Source organism: Nerophis lumbriciformis, linkage group LG02 (genome assembly GCF_033978685.3).
Source record: "Nerophis lumbriciformis linkage group LG02, RoL_Nlum_v2.1, whole genome shotgun sequence".
Taxonomy (NCBI): Eukaryota; Metazoa; Chordata; class Actinopteri; order Syngnathiformes; family Syngnathidae; genus Nerophis; species Nerophis lumbriciformis.
In genome coordinates this window covers 11651940-11670000 of record NC_084549.2, presented here as the reverse complement: position 1 = coordinate 11670000, position 18061 = coordinate 11651940, and the positions used below count along the sequence as shown (strand labels likewise).

The window sequence follows — 18061 nt, the reverse complement described above, 5'->3', positions numbered from 1 at the left end:
ACACTGATGTCGCTTGTTGATGCAGTACAGCCTGAGGGATCGAAGGTCACGGGCTTAGCTGCTTACGTGCAGTGAATTCTCCAGATTCTCTGAACCCTTTGATGATATTACGGACCGTAGATGGTGAAATCCCTAAATTCCTTGCAATAGCTGGTTGAGAAGGTTTTTCTTGAACTGTTCAACAATTTGCTCAGGCATTTGTTGACAAAGCGGTGACCCTCGCCCCATCCTTGTTTGTGAATGACTGAGAATTTCATGGAATCTACTTTTATACCCAATCATGGCACCCACCTGTTCCCAATTTGCCTGTTCACCTGTGGGATGTTCCAAATAAATGTTTGATGAGCATTCCTCAACTTTATCAGTATTTATTGCCACCTTTCCCAACTTCTTTGTCACGTGTTGCTGGCATCAAATTCTAAAGTTAATGATTATTTGCAAAAAAAAAAAATGTTTATCAGTTTGAACATCAAATATGTTGTCTTTGTAGCATATTCAACTGAATATGGGTTGAAAAGGATTTGCAAATCATTGTATTCCGTTTATATTTACATCTAACACAATTTCCCAACTCATATGTATTTGTAGCTAATCAGTAACAAGGACCAGGCGTTAGTAGGAAGGAATTGGACACAGGCTGTTATTGCTGACTCATTTTATATAGGAAGTATACTTTTAGCTTTACTAATGATTTAAGAGTGCATGGAAAAGAGGAAATGGAGGTAGATAAAGCTACTGGATACCAACCCCTCATGATACTACTCTTGTGAAGTTCATTAGGCGGTTGCCTACGGCCTGCTGTGAACACCATTGTGTTTTTAGATGGATCCGATTAGTGATGTGTTATTTGGTTTCGAACCATGAAGGGGGCTGCTCTGTGTACCTTTGAGCCGATTTCGCAGACGTCAACGGGGTCGTTGTCCCCGCAGCAGCCGGTGTCGCCATCTTTGTGCCCTGGGTCTTCCCAAGTCTTAAACACACAGACATGCATACAAATAAGCAAAAAAAAAAGTTGCTTTTTAAAAATGTCCAGTTTGAGTTTAAAAAAAGGCACTAACCTGAGGAATGGCTCCGTAGTTCCAGATGTAGCCTTTATGTGGGAAAACATTAGCAACGTAACGCAGTTTGCCCTTCTTCACGTCTTGTTTTATTGGATTCAAGAGGTCTTTTGTGGCGATCTGGAGGAATAAGAATGTGCTTTTATTAGTTTTGTGACCTCCCAGAGAAGTGCAACCTGACACTTCAACAACAAGCCAAAGATTCAACTAAGATCAAAGTGCTGGTCATCAAAAGCCTGAAGACCACAGGCCTGATCTACTAAGATCCTAAAAAACAAGTACTAAATAGCATGTGGAAACTATAAAATTGTGTGGACTATTAGCGGGTGTGTTGCCAATGACCTACCAAGACCGCATGTACAACTGATAAAAAAAAAAGTGCAAAAGGGGTGCAGACCGGCCTATTTAAATGAGAATTTAGTGTGTGCAACGCAGCTGTCACCATCCAATCCAATCCACTTTATTTATATAGCACATTTAAACAACAAAATGTTTCCAAAGTGCTGCACAACAATATTAAAAACAATATTCAAATATTATCCTTAGCTCCATCAATGACTGAATAAAAACACAAAATAAATACATATAAAACAAAACAATACAAAATAAATATGATTAAAAATGATTTTATAGAGTAAAACCAATTAAAACAGTAAATAGAAATCAAAATTTTAAAAACACAGAGGACAACAGAGGACCACACAACTCACGTAGTGTTAAAAGCCAAAGAATAAAAGTGGGTCTTAAGACGAGACTTAAAGGGGAACATTATCACCAGATCTATGTAAGCGTCAATATATACCTTGATGTTGCAGAAAAAAGACCATACATTTTTTTAACCGATTTCCAAACTCTAAATGGGTGAATTTTGGCGAATTAAACGCCTTTCTATTATTCGCTCTCGGAGCGATGACGTCACAACGTGACTTCACATCGGGAAGCAATCCGCCATTTTCTCAAACACATTACAAACACCGAGTCAAATCAGCTCTGTTATTTTCCGTTTTTTCGACTGTTTTCCGTACCTTGGAGACATCATGCCTCGTCGGTGTGTTGTCGGAGGGTGTAACAACACGAACAGGGACGGATTCAAGTTGCACCAGTGGCCCAAAGATGCCAAAGTGGCAAGAAATTGGACGTTTGTTCCGCACACTTTACCGACGAAAGCTATGCTACGACAGAGATGGCAAGAATGTGTGGATATCCTGCGACACTCAAAGCAGATGCATTTCCAACGATAAAGTCAAAGAAATCTGCCGCCAGACCCCCAGGAAAAGAGAGCGGATGAGGGTATGTCTACAGAATATATTAATTGATGAAAACTGGGCTGTCTGCACTCTCAAAGTGCATGTTGTTGCCAAATGTATTTAATATGCTGTAAACCTAGTTCATAGTTGTTAGTTTCCTTTAATGCCAAACAAACACATACCAATCGTTGGTTAGAAGGCGATCGCCGAATTCGTCCTCGCTTTCTCCCGTGTCGCTGGCTGTCGTGTCGTTTTCGTCGGATTCGCTTGCATACGGTTCAAACCGATATGGCTCAATAGCTTCAGTTTCTTCTTCAATTTCGTTTTCGCTACCTGCCTCCACACTACAACCATCCGTTTCAATACATGCGTAATCTGTTGAATCGCTTAAGCCGCTGAAATCCGAGTCTGAATCCGAGCTAATGTCGCTATAAACTTGCTGTTCTATCCGCCATGTTTGTTTGTATCGGCATCACTATGTGACGTCACAGGAAAATGGACGGGTGTATATAACGATGGTTAAAATCAGGCACTTTGAAGCTTTTTTTAGGGATATTGCGTGATGGGTAAAATTTTGAAAAAAACTTCGAAAAATAAAATAAGCCACTGGGAACTGATTTTTAATGGTTTTAACCCTTCTGAAATTGTGATAATGTTCCCCTTTAAAACACTCCACTATGGGAGCAGTTCGAACATGGAGGGGAAGAGTGTTCCAGAGCTTAGGGCCGACCATGGAGACATTCATTTACCTCCACATTCATTTGATCGTGTGGTGTTTTCTTATTTTTTTTAAATGTTAAGGGAATATTTTCTCTATATTTGGGCAAAATGGAACATCTTAAAAGTTACCAGCTTTGGCCTTGGTTTTGCGTCGGAGAAGATAAACACAATGATCTCACCCCGTTTCTTATCTGTGCGCACACAGAGCCATATTATTCTCTCTGGTTTTAATGGTGTTGGGATGTACCAGGCGCGCGGAGTGAGAGTGGACAAGAATGTGTGTTTGCCCAACACATACGCTAAGTTAACTTTCGGTTTCGATTTCCCCCAAGGTGACGCAAAAAGATCGACAAATGCATATGAGGAAAGCGACCATTTTCAGAGAAAGCTCCGGACTTTAGACGGCTCGGTCCTCTCTTCTGTGCTGGTGTTGCTATTGTTTGTATTTACTTTATCTATTTATAAATGTTTCCTTCTGTTCACTACTTTTGTTTTACCTCTCTTTCTGAATTTAAGCTTTTCTGTGCCCTCCATGTTATGATATGTGTGGGTGGCCACACGTCTTCATGTTACGACACTCTGTGTACGTGCCTGAGGCTAGCAGTTAGCACATAAAGTAGCTGTAGGGTCGTGAATAAAAACAACTCAACTTACTTTTATTTTTGCCAGTCCTGGTTTTAGAGCAACAAACTCAACAGTATGTGACGCTACTTCTGTATGTTGAATGGGGAGAGACAGTAGCAAGACAATCGCTTCATTCCAAGACTATGATATATAATCCCTCTTCCACCACTAAAGTATAACTGACGTCAAAGACATGGTCAGTGAGGATAATTTTGTGTTTTCATGCGGTCTGATCTGAATGACTATCGGCATAAATCACCCGTCTCGATCGGAATCAAATTATAATCCAAACGTGTGTGATCAGAATATTCCGAATGGCGTGTTTCCATAAAGCATTTTTATTCTGGTTAGGCTTTTATCCGATTAATTGTGTCCATGTGCACCTAGCTAATGAGTTACTGGAGTCATTGTCAAGACTTATGGATGCAGTCCTCCCAGCTCATACAATTTTTTTTTTTTTACCGAGGCACCAGGACTTTATGTTCTTATGATACTGTAACGCGGTTTTTTAAACTTTTGACCAAGTACAATCTGACCTTTCTGTCGTAATTAAATGATAAAACTCAATGAATGATGGAAGACTTTATTTTGGTGTATGGAGCACAATCGAGAGGCTTTTCGTTTTCATACAAGCCATTTTTGATTCCAAGTGATCAACAAAAGTCCAGTTATTATTTTTTGTTCCTAAAACTATTTATACTCAATATAAAATATAACTGTTTTATATTCTTGCTATATCTGCACACTGCAATGGTTGCCTGTTGTGTATATATTTGCATATTTGTGAAATAGTTAATGTTTCTAATATAAAATTACTAAGACAATATAAAATTACAAACTAAAATCAATAACAGTTTTTTATATTTCACAAAATACAATTTCAACTTATTTTACTTATTTTTAGGGGTGTCGAATTATTGTGAGTAATTAGTTACAGTCATGCGCTTTATGTTAGATTTGGCTGTTGATGTTGGCGGCTTTAAATAGTGGCGATAGAATAAATTATTTCCAACAAATAGTGGACAATTTTAACAATAAACATATCAGAAGTGTGTTTATGGTTTGTGTAAGTCTGAATGTTGTCCTGTTTTTAGCGTAGAGTAGAACAGCCTTTTTATTTGTTAAAGTTAAAGTTAAAGTTAAAGTACCAATGATTGTCACACACACACTAGGTGTGGCGAGATTATTCTCTGCATTTGACCCATCACCCTTGATCACCCCCTGGGAGGTGAGGGGAGCAGTGGGCAGCAGCGGTGGCCGCGCCCGGGAATCATTTTGGTGATTTAACCCCCAATTCCAACCCTTGATGCTGAGTGCCAAGCAGGGAGGTAATGGGTCCCATTTTTTTTATAGTCCTTGGTATGACTCGGCCGGGGTTTGAACTCACAACCTACCGATCTCAGGGCGGACACTCTAACCACTAGGCCACTGAGTAGGTTTGTTAGCTTAAAGCGAACCTTTCTATAAAACGAGCTATGGAGAAATGTGTATTTTGTCCAACATTCCGCTGACTTTATCTATCATAACACAAATGTGCATCCATCCATCCATTTTCTACCGCGTGTCCCTCAATATAGTGATATATGTATCACAAGTAAAATGAGGTGTACATTATATTTAAAATCAGAGCACACTTACATGGAGGAGAATGTTGTTTTAATGGCGTGTCATAAGGCGAGAACGCAGGCGCGTCTACCGAAGTGAAAGCAAAACTCGTAAGTAAATAACTTCATGTTCTCTTGTTAACCTCTTAAAGGGGAACATTATCACAATTTCAGAAGGGTTAAAACCATTAAAAATCAGTTCCCAGTGGCTTATTTTATTTTTCAAAGTTTTTTTCAAAATTTTACCCATCACGCAATATCCCTAAAAAAAGCTTCAAAGTGCCTGATTTTAACCATTGTTATAAACACCCGTCCATTTTCCTGTGACGTCACATAGTGATGCCAATACAAACAAACATGGCGGATAGAACAGCAAGATATAGCGACATTAGCTCGGATTCAGACTCGGATTTCAGCGGCTTAAGCGATTCAACAGATTACGCATGTATTGAAACGGATGGTTGTAGTGTGGAGGCAGGTAGCGAAAACGAAATTGAAGAAGAAACTGAAGCTATTGAGCCATATCGGTTTGAACCGTATGCAAGCGAAACAGACGACACGACAGCCAGCGACACGGGAGAAAGCGAGGACAAATTCGGCGATCGCCTTCTAACCAACGATTGATTGGTGTGTGTTTGTTTGGCATTAAAGGAAACTAACAACTATGAACTAGGTTTACAGCATATGAAATACATTTGGCAACAACATGCACTTTGAGAGTGCAGACAGCCCAGTTTTCATCAATTAATATATTCTGTAGACATACCCTCATCCGCTCTCTTTTCCTGAAAGCTGATCTGTCCAGTCCAGTTGGAAATGCATCTGCTTTGAGTGTCGCAGGATATCCACACATTCTTGCCATCTCTGTCGTAACATAGCTTTCGTCGGTAAAGTGTGCGGAACAAACGTCCAATTTCTTGCCACTTTCGCATCTTTGGGCCACTAGTGCAACTTGAATCCGTCCCTGGTCGTGTTGTTACACCCTCCGACAACACACCGACGAGGCATGATGTCTCCAAGGTACGGAAAACAGTCGAAAAAACGGAAAATAACAGAGCTGATTTGACTCGGTGTTTGTAATGTGTTTGAGAAAATGGCGGATTGCTTCCCGGTGTGACGTCACATTGTGACGTCATCGCTCCGAGAGCGAATAATAGAAAGGCGTTTAATTCGCCAAAATTCACCCCTTTAGAGTTCGGAAATCGGTTAAAAAAAAATATGGTCTTTTTTCTGCAACATCAAGGTATATATTGACGCTTACATAGGTCTGGTGATAATGTTCCCCTTTAAGGCCCAAGCTGTTTGTTTACATGCTTTTTTTTATTTCTCTTTGCTATTTGAGCTTATTGGACCCTAATTAGAATAAAAACGAAGAATCATCTTTTGATATGATGTACTTAGTCCATAAGTACACAAATGTGTACTTCATGTTTAGTGACATGCTAATTCTTATTTTTTCACTTTTTTTTTTCCAAATTCCATTGTATGTTGTACTCTTCTGACACCATTAGATGGCAGTATAAGTGTCCACATAAGCGGCCATAAGACCCCAATTCAGTAGTGTACACAATTTTGGAAATAAGAGCTAAAAGGTGCTGTCCACGCATGTGGCCACTAAGCCATAGGGGAACTGCACCTTTTTTGGAATTCTGCCCATCAATCACAATCATTATGAGAGACAAGAACACTTTACTTTCTTCTGTTACTATAAGAGAGCTGCTAACCTAATTGTGTTCCATTGTACAGTGAGGTGTATTAATAAACATGTTTTATTATTTGACAATTATAGAGGGAATTCATTTCAAATGTGGTTGTATTTTGTGTGTGGCATACAAACGTGAAAATTAATATTTTGAGAACCTGAATGAATATATATATACATAGTGTAACTTTGCTTTATCCAAAGGCAGCGCTTTAAATCAAGTTACTTACTTGACTACTTTAAGCAAGCAGCACCTACCTCCATCTTTGCATTAGTCCATCTTGGCACCTCAACAACCATGTGAAAGAGGTCCTATGAATAGAGAAAAACATTATTCACCATCCTTTACTGACAGTCCTTTACACTACTGACATTTAAACAGAGCTAACAATACAGTTATTGTTGTAGTTGGCTTCAGAAAGGGAGGGACAGATGACTAGTCAAGTCACAAGAGATACAGTATTTCCATGGCCCAATAGACTATGACCTCACATTGCTGGTAAACATTACCTAATGCTATTGTAATATTGCAGTGGGCGGCTCAATTGGAATGGCTGTATTTCCAACATTGAGGACATTAACAAGGAAGTTCGGTGTTATTATACCTGTTTCTCATTGGCATATATTGGTATGTCATGGAACGGTGAGATGTACTTCCCCTCGGAATTTTCTGGAAGACAATAAAAAAAGAGGAAAACATTTGTTAATAATGATGCATTTAGGACAAATATAGTGCCTGTCAAAGTTTGAGAAGAAATACAGTAAATGCTCTTATTATGTCTATTAACTATAGCACCACATCGTACATTTTTTTCAGTTTTTTGCAAGGATATTTTACAACATGTTTGCCCTAAATTAGGCTTTTTCAAGCATAAACATTTTAACACTAAAATATTATTGGCCACGAGATGAGACCGAACCAATCAGAGCATGCTGTTCAGTATCGTGGCTCATTCTCAGGTAACATTTTGTTGTATAAAAAGAGTGACTACAGGTTGTTATTTAATGTCTCATATATGTAAACAAAATGAATTTGGATAGAAGCTATGAAAATATTAGATTTTCATTTAATAATTCCTGCTTCGCGGAAAATCAATTGTCGCGGTCATGTCCTGAACCAATTAACAACAACAAGCGAGAGATTACTGTTGTTGGATTGAAGCCATAATTCTTCCTCCACCAAATTTAAAAATCGGCACGATGCAGTCCGAAATGTAGTGTTCTCCTGGCAAATTCCAAACCCAGACTGGTCCATCAGATTGCCAAATGGAAAAGTGTGATTCATCAGTCCAGAGAACGCGTTACCTTGTTGGAGGTACCCAACCCCACCAGTTTCATTGCGCATTCACCGAACCCTTCTTTAGTGAAACATAAAACTTTTTTTTTTCAAATTTAAGACAAAGTTATATGTTTTTTTTTACTGTTGCACAAAATTAACCGTGCATGAACAAAACCAACACAGTGCATGAACTCACAACAAATTACACACCTGCAAATCAGTCTGACTTCTGCTGTTGCCTTTGAGAGACCAGTTCAGACATGCGTGGCTTCACCTTGGCAAGTGCCACTCTCAAGTCATTTTCACAGCAAAGTAGGGATGTCCCGATCCGATATTTGGATCGGATCGGCTGCCGATATTTGCCAAAAATTGCGTATCGGCAAGGCATGGGAAAATGCCGATCCAGATCCAGTTTTAAAAAAAACTCCGGTCCGTGTTTTCCAACGCACCGATTTAAATAATACATTCCACTTTTCTGCTGCTCCGTAATTTCCGTTCCGCATTTTCCAGCACACCTTCAACACATCCACACGTCTGTGAATTCTCACGCAGTTGCTTTTAGCTGCTGGCATTACACGACAGGCTCTTCTCACTCTTTCCTGTGTCTCCCTCTCACAGACAGCAAGTGCACCTTCTTACACGCGTCACATACTGTCACGACATACGTCACATACTGTCACGTCATACGTCACATACGTATACGTCCTCCCCGAGCAGAGAGGTAGCAGCATGGCAAACGTTAGCTGTGACGCTCGCGCAGCCGTGCGAGCAACGCTCCCTCTAAGGTGCTCGCCTGTGCAATTGCGCACTGTTTAAGCGTCCTCTGCGCACAGCAAATTTATACCACGCACAAAATCAAATAAAAAAATAAGCGCATAACAATTTTCGACACACGGACACAACAGAGAAAACAGTTTTCGTCATCATTGTTCAAATATTGTGACGTCGAGACACTTATCTCCATTCGGTGCCACACGTCCACACCATCAAAATGCTGAGGCAAATATTTCCACATCAACACCGTATGAAAAAATTTGTGATTTTTTTTTTTCTTGTGATTTCCTTCTCTGCATGAAAGTTTAAAAGTAGCATATATTAATGCAGTATGAAGAAGAATGTTTTAATGTAGACATGCAAGCCTTGAAAGAAAATTTTGAAAATCAAGACTACATTTCCTGCAAATGGATGCATTTCTACCCTATATTTTAACTTTAGATTTATTCTCATATCAAACTCTTTTGGCTGTCTTTTTGACACTTACATCCGGCGCCCCCCTCCACACCCCGGATTATACATAATGTAAATAATTCAATGTGATTATCTTGTGTGATGACTGTATTATGATGATAGTATATATCTGATAGTATATATCTGTATCATGAGTGGACCCCGACTTAAACAAGCTGAAAAACTTATTGGGGTGTTACCATTCAGTGGTCAATTGTACGGAATATGTACTTCACTGTGCAACCTACTAATAAAAGTCTCAATCAATCAATCAAAACACATAGAATCATCATACTGCTGTGATTATATGCATCAAGTGTTCATTCAAGGCTAAGGCAAAATATCGAGATATATATTGTGTATCGCAATATGGCCTTAAAATATCGCAATATTAAAAAAAGGCCATATCGCCCAGCCCTAGTTCAATGATGCCATTTCTGTTTGTCATGTATAATTTTGTCTAATTTGTGTTTATCCTTGAATAAACAGGTCAGTTTCTTGTTACCAACCATTGTGTATTATTCAAACTCCCCTAATTCAGCTGGCTAGTTGTTATCAAGAGTACTAAAACCCTTTTCAACATGATTCTGACAACTAAGTAGGCTAAATAACTTTAAACTTTAATACATGCTCGGATAGGCCAGTATCGGTCAGTATCGGTATCGGATCGGAAATGCAAAAACAATATCGGTATCGGATCGGAAGTGCAAAAACCTGGATCGGGACATCCCTACAGCAAAGTCTTTCCTTTTCTTCGTTTTCCACCCAGCTATACAATACTAGTACACAGCTCATGAAAAACAATATTTTTTGTTATTGTCATTGTAGGTGGGCCAAAACACTTGTATTAGAAAATAATCTCATGGAAATGACTGCAGTCATTTGATTATAATAATAAAACATTTAACTTGTTATTTAGTCAGGTTTGGGACTGGTGTGCTGCTGCTGTGGCCACAGTGCATGTGCACATCTGATGTTGCTCACATGTGCTCCACTGAATGCTCACTGAGTTTTTGAGTTTGCTCACGCATATGGAAAATTAGAGGGAACATTGTTTTGGGGTATCCATAATACGCCGATAGGGAAAAGTTTTTATTTACTTGATGAGTCGGGTGTGTCTTGACCTCCGTGGCGGAGGCTCCGCCGACCCCCTGAAGCTGACTCACCGAACCCCTAGGGTAGGGTTCGATCGAACCCAGGTTAAGAACCACTGCTCTAGAGTCCAGTGGCGACGTGCTTTACACCACTGCATCCCACACTTTGCATTGGACTAGGTCAGGGGTCGGAAACCCGCGGCTCCGGAGCCGCATGCGGCTCTTTAATCAGTCTGATGCGGCTCAGCCGCATACTTGCCGACCCCCCCCGCCCGATTTTCCCGGTAGACTTCCGGATTTCAGTGCCTCTTGCAGAAAACTCCCGGGATTAATATTCTCCGATTTTCACCCTTACATTAATAATAAGGGCGTGCCATGATGGTACATCATTTAGCGCCCTCTACAATCTGTATAAACAGCGTGCCAACCCAGCCTCTTGTTATGTGCATCTTCTGCTTGCACACGTAAGTGACAGCAATGCATACTTGGTCAACAGCCACACAGGTTACACTGACGGTGGCCAATTAAAACAACTTTAACACTCTTACTAATAATGTGTCACACTTTGAACCAAAACCAAACAAGAATGACAAACACATTCCGGGAGAACATCTGCACCTAAACACAACATAAACACAACAGAACAAATACCCAGAATCCCATGCAGCCCTGACTCTTCCGGGCTACATTATACAACCCTGCTACCACCAAACCCCACCCCCACCCCAACCCTGCTCCCTCACACATCAACCCCCCCTCTGTGCGTCGGTTGAGGTGAAGAGTTAGGGCTGCATGGGATTCTGGGTATTTGTTCTGTTGTGTTTATGTTGTGTTACGGTGCGGATGTTCTCCCGAAATGTGTTGATCATTCTTGTTTGATGCGGGTTCACAGTGTGGCGCATTATTAGTAAGAGTGTTAAAGTTTTTTATACAGCCACCGTCAGTGTAACCTGTGTGGTTGTTGACCAAGTATGCCTTGCTGTCACTTACGTGTGCAAGCAGAAGTCCCATACAACGTGTGGCTGGGCCGGCATGCTGATTTTAGTGGGCGCTAAATGCTGTACCATCACGGCAAGTTCGAGAGAACAGTTGCCTTGACAATCATAGTCTGCCGGAAAAATCGGGAGGGTTGACAAGTATGACGCTGTCACGCGCCATTCATATAAAACCCGCGGGCCGCACTAACATTCAATTTTCATATTAAGGTGTGGGCCGCGTGTCTGAGACTCTTGGTTTATACATAGCACAAAGCAAGAAAAAAAACTTTGTATGCAGTGTTATTTCATTTTTAAATTTCAAAATAATTTTGTGGCTCCCATTGTTTTCTTTAATTTGTGAAACTGGTCAAAATGGCTCTTTGACTGGTAAAGGTTGCCGACCCCTGGACTAGGTGATGTATGGCTTAGATGCAGCTGCTCGGCCATGGAAACCCATTCCATAAAGCATCTGCGTACTGTACGTGGGCTAATCGGAAGGTCACATGAAGTTTGGAGCTCTGTAGCAACTGACTGTGCAGAAAGTCTTTGCACTATGCGCTTCAGCATCCGCCGACCCCTCTCCGTCGGTTTACGTGGCCTACCACTTGGTGGCTGACTTGCTGTTGTTCCCAAACTCTTCACTTTTCTTATAGTTAAGTTGACTTTGGAATTTTTAGGAGCGAGAACATTTCACGACTGGATTTGTTGCACAGGTGGCATCTTATGACAGTTCCACGCTGGAAATCATAAAATGTTTGTAGAAACAGTCTCCATGCCTAAGTGATTGATTTTATACACCGGGCCTAGTGATTAGGACACCTGATTCTCATCATTTGGATCAAATCAAATCAAATCAAATCAACTTTATTTATAAAGCACATTTAAAATTTACCACAGGGGTAGCCAAAGTGCTGTACAATGGGCAGGTTAAAAGATAAAACGAGTACCGAGCAAACACAACACAACACAAACAGAACACGATAAAAAATAAATAAAATAGAATAAATAAAAACATAAAAACAGGTTCACAGCAGGTGTATTATGGGGCGCCATTGCAGGATGGATATCACTCAGTGTTAAAAGCCATGGAATAAAAGTATGTTTTTAAGAGAGATTTAAAAACAGGAAGAGAGGAGGCTTGTCTAACACTCAGAGGTAGGTCGTTCCAGAGCTTGGGAGCAGCAGCGGCGAAAGCTCTGTCACCTCTGTCATGGATGGGTGGCCAAATACATTTGGCAATATAGTGTATGTTATATTTTATATTGCTACTACGGTACATTTTTAGTCTACTTTACACGTGCATTATCCTTTCCAACCTTACACTTTCCATCCTTTTTAACTGAGCTACTGTGTGGAACAATTTCTCTTGTGGATCATTAAAATTTGTCTAAGTCTAATATTCTTTGTTGTAGAAGGCAGTAAAAACTACACCAGGAAATTGCCCAGCGCCACTCATTACAATGGTTGTTTATAGTGTAATAGCCATTTTATTACAGCACACTAGTGTCATGTTGGGTTCAAAGATCGTCTCCTGCCCAAACTGTAAGCGCCCACAAATGGAGATTATCCACTTCATTTGAGCGGTTATGTAGATCACAAGCCGATACACAACTTGTGCGATATCGAAGGGTCGTGTAGGTATCACCCCGAACCCCTTCCCATCCCTAAATAATAGGTTTCGTTGTGAGACAATCTTCCATTCGTTTAGGCGACCTGACAAACCGGTTTGATACAACAGTCAATGTGCATGAAATGCAGACAGCGGAGAAATAAATGAATAAAAAACAGACTGTAGAGTGAAGAATGCAAGGAAAAGTTGAGTCCAATATGATGAAATCTTATGGCAACATTCAATGAATAAGTGACACGTGGGAGGTTACGACTAGCATTGACGTGCTCACTCGCGTCCTTAAAAGAGGAAAATAAACATATTTTATATAATTGTGCGTCCGCTACTTACTGAAGAACAGGCGGTAGCTCAGGGAGTTGGGGTTCCCCCTCTCTTCCACGGTGAAGCTCATGATTGAACGCAGGTTCCGATGAGGGATGGCCGCGAAGAGAGGAGTTCAAGTTGAGGGAGACCTCACACAGGGCGGAGGGTAAACGCGCATGCGCATTGAAACGATGAGACATTCAGGGAGTGTCGGAGACTAGGACATCTGTTTCGAGAGACAAATAGTGACGACATACCAACACACATTTAGTTGAACTTAAGTAGTTATTTACCTCCCCAAAATGTATGCATTTAATTGTGTCTATTTTTTAGGTTTAGGTTTCTTTTGTGTTAACGGTCCGGGTTACTTAGTCAGGAGTTTGTTCCAAAATAAAGGCCCAAAATTTTAAGTGAAATCCATACTGGAACTACATTGATATACTGCATAAATAAAGACAGTAGGTTGAAAACATGAAGTGCAAAGCTCATGTTTTGCACTTGTATGTAAACCTTTTGCAACAGCGGGAAACAATGTCCATTTCTCAGATGACATAATTGTTGTATGCTGATAGCAACCCAACCTAACCCCCCCCACCCCACCCCCCCACCCCTACACATTCCACCCCCCGGATTGTAAATAATTCAATGTATATACTCTGATGATTAACTTGTGTGATGACTGTATTATGATGATAGTATATATTTGTACCATGAATTAATTAACGTGAACCCCGACTTAAACAAGTTGAACAACTTATTCGGGTGTTACTATTTAGTGGTCAATTGTACGGAATATGTACTGTACTGTGCAATCTACTAATAAAAGTTTCAATCAATCAATAACTTTCTGAATAATGTGAGATTTCTATTGTCAAAATAATTTGTGTATGGTGCTGCAGAAGGCCGTGGTAGCCATTTTGGTTCAGGGTGTTCTAAGACTTTTGGACAGTACAGTGTAGACAGTATGTTTCTAATGTAATTTTGTCTCTAACAAGAGCACACATACCACCAGTGGTCTTGTACCACAGTGTGAGAATTACTGAGTTAACTATACAACTACAATAATAACAATTGAATCGAATGTATTTACAATACATACTATACAACTACAATAATAACAATTGAATTGAATGTATTTACAATACATTCAATTCAATTGTTATTATTGTAGTTGTATAGTTAACTCAGTAATTCTCACACCGAATGTATGTATTGACAATACATTCAATTCAATTGTTATTATTGTAGTTGTATAGATACAATACAGTATTGTATGCAGGGGCGCCGCTAGGGATTTTGGGCCCCATGAAAATAATCTTTACAGGGCCCCCAACACAGTGTCATTATTTTTTCTGTATTATAATTTCATCATCATTAGGGGCCTCTCTGGGCCCCCCTCCATCATGGGCTCCTAGAATCTGTCTCCTTTACCCCCCCTTTTCGGCGCCCCTGTTTGTATGTATGTAGCACATTTTAAGAGCCACAATTAGGCATATGTAATAACTCACTGATGAATATTATTAGATTGTCTTTCTTTATTTAAATTGTAAGCCTAAATAAGCAGCTTTATAAAATAATTGACTACTTGTTTTCAACGATTCCCAGGAGTATTTTGCAGGCAAGGTATGCCGGCCAAATAATACAAACAGTGCTATTTTATATTTATATTTTCCATTATACAATACAATATGCAATCATGTATATATATATATATATATATATATATATATATATATATATATATATATATATATATATATATATATATATATATATATATATATATATATATATATAAATAATACTACAGTGATAAGTAATTACCAGGAGTACATGATTCTGTTCATAACTTTTATGGACAGAATTTCTAGGCGCAGTCAAGGTGTTGAGGGGATCCGGTTTGGTGGCTGCAGGATTAGGTCTCTGCTTTTTGCAGATGATGTGGTCCTGATGGCTTCATCTGGCCAGGATCTTCAGCTCTCACTGGATCGGTTCGCAGCCGAGTGTGAAGCGACTGGGATGAGAATCAGCACCTCCAAGTCCGAGTCCATGGTTCTCGCCCGGAAATCTCCGGGTTACGGAAGAGACCCTGCCCCAAGTGGAGGAGTTCAAGTACCTCGGAGTCTTGTTTACGAGTGAGGGAAGAGTGGATCGTGAGATCGACAGGCGGATCGGTGTGGCGTCTTCAGTAATGCGGACGCTGTATCGATCCGTTGTGGTGAAGAAGGAGCTGAGCCGGAAGGTAAAGCTCTCAATTTACCGGTCGATCTACGTTCCCATCCTCACCTATGGTCATGAGCTTTGGGTCATGACCGAAAGGACAAGATCACGGGTACAAACGGCCGAAATGAGTTTCCTCCGCCGGGTGGCGGGGCTCTCCCTTAGAGATAGGGTGAGAAGCTCTGTCATCCTTGAAGAGCTCAAAGTAAAGCCGCTGCTCCTCCACATCGAGAGGAGCCAGATGAGGTGGTTCGGGCATCTGGTCAGGATGCCACCCGAACACCTCCCTAGGGAGGTGTTTAGGGCACGTCCGACCGGTAGGAGGCCACGGGGAAGACCCAGGACACGTTGGGAAGACTATGTCTCCCGGCTGGCCTGGGAATGCCTCGGGATCCCCCGGGAAGAGCTGGACGAAGTGGCTGGGGAGAGGGAAGTCTGGGCTTCCCTGCTTAGGCTGCTGCCCCCGCGACCCGACCTCGGATAAGCGGAAGAAGATGGATGGATGGATGGATATATATATATAATACTACAGTATAATACTACAGTGATAAGTAATTACCAGGAGTATATGATTCTGTTCATAACTTTTATGGACAGAATTTCTAGGCGCAGTCAAGGCGTTGAGGGGATCCGGTTTGGTGGCTTCAAGATTAGGTGTCTGCTTTTTGCAGATGATGTGGTCCTGATGGCTTCATCTGGCCAGGATCTTCAGCTCTCACTGGATCGGTTCGAAGCCGAGTGTGAAGCGACTGGGATGAGAATCAGCACCTCCAAGTCCGAGTCCATGGTTCTCGCCCGGAAAAGGGTGGAGTGCCATCTCCGGGTTGCGGAGGAGACCCTGCCCCAAGTGGAGGAGTTCAAGTACCTCGGAGTCTTGTTCACGAGTGAGGGAAGAGTGGATCGTGAGATTGACAGGCGGATCGGTGCGGCGTCTTCAGTAATGCGGACGCTGTATCGATCCGTTGTGGTGAAGAAGGAGCTGAGCCGGAAGGCAAAGCTCTCAATTTACCGGTCGATCTACGTTCCCATCCTCACCTATGGTCATGAGCTTTGGGTCATGACTGAAAGGACAAGATCACGGGTACAAGCGGCCGAAATGAGTTTCCTCCGCTGGGTTGCGGGGCTCTCCCTTAGAGATAGGGTGAGAAGCTCTGTCATCCGGGAAGAGCTCAAAGTAAAGCCGCTGCTCCTCCACATCGAGAGGAGCCAGATGAGGTGGTTCGGGCATCTGGTCAGGATGCCACCCGAACGCCTCCCTAGGGAGGTGTTTAGGGCACGTCCGACCGGTAGGAGGCCACGGGGAAGACCCAGGACACGTTGGGAAGACTATGTCTCCCGGCTGGCCTGGGAACGCCTCGGGATCCCCCGGGAAGAGCTGGACGAAGTGGCTGGGGAAAGGGAAGTCTGGGCTTCCCTGCTTAGGCTGCTGCCCCCGCGACCCGACCTCGGGTAAGCGGAAGAAGATGGATGGATGGATGGATATATATATATATATATATATACATTTTTTTTAATTTTTTTTTAATAATATTTAACATTTACAAACAAGCAAAGCAACAATAATAAACACAACAAGTACAGAAACAGTACAAAAATAGCACAATACAGCGCTAGGGGGTTGTAAATGCAATAAAGCAACTAAAGAAACAATAATAAACACAACAAGCACAATAGCACAATACAGCGCTAAAGTAGAATGCAATATATATATGTATATATATATGTATATATATACATATATATTGTTTGTAAAACAATATATATATATATATATATATATATATATATATATATATATATACATACATATATATTGTTTGTAAAACAATATATATATATATATATGTATATAAATTGCATTCTACTTTAGCGCTGTATTGTGCTATTGTGCTTGTTGTGTTTCACACGGAATATAATATATGAGCCTATATATATACATATTTATATATATATATATATATATATATATATATATATATATATATATATATATATATATATATATATATATATAGGCTCACACAAATTCCGTAAATAATCCAAATTTGGAGCACTGCATCATAGTTTTCACAGCTTTTTGGTTGTTAGAGGTAGAAAGCGTTTTAAAGTAAAGTGCTGATTCTTTTTTAAAGGCACAAAAAAGGTCAGATATTGAGAAACTTACATTAATGATCTTAATATGTTGTGTTTACTGGGCGGCGGCTAATGACGCGCGGCCGCGTGACGTCACATCCGGCCGCCCCTTGTCGTGCTTCCTGCCTTGCTGAGGGAGGGGACGGTGTTGACGGCTGGGAGGACGCGAGGAGCGAAAAGAAAGCCTTAGGAAAGTCACAAAAGAGCGGGGGGAAACGGCCCGGGTGTCCACCGTCCGTCGGG

General features: G+C 40.9%; 1 protein-coding gene across 2 annotated transcripts in view; it reads right to left on the bottom strand.

Moving 5' to 3' along the window:
* ppa1b (inorganic pyrophosphatase 1b) overlaps positions 1-17977 on the bottom strand; it is a 22220-nt gene extending 4243 nt beyond the window's left edge. For both annotated transcript variants that reach the window (XM_061937783.1, XM_061937796.1), the window contains exons 1-6: positions 17850-17977; positions 13493-13691; positions 7561-7625; positions 7214-7267; positions 1059-1178; positions 884-970 (exon numbers count right to left, since the gene is read on the bottom strand). In XM_061937783.1, the coding sequence (XP_061793767.1) occupies positions 884-970; positions 1059-1178; positions 7214-7267; positions 7561-7625; positions 13493-13553 (387 nt within the window). In that variant the 5' untranslated portion in view covers positions 13554-13691; positions 17850-17977. The remainder of the gene's footprint in view (positions 1-883; positions 971-1058; positions 1179-7213; positions 7268-7560; positions 7626-13492; positions 13692-17849) is intronic.
* Between the last annotated feature and the right edge of the window lie 84 nt (positions 17978-18061).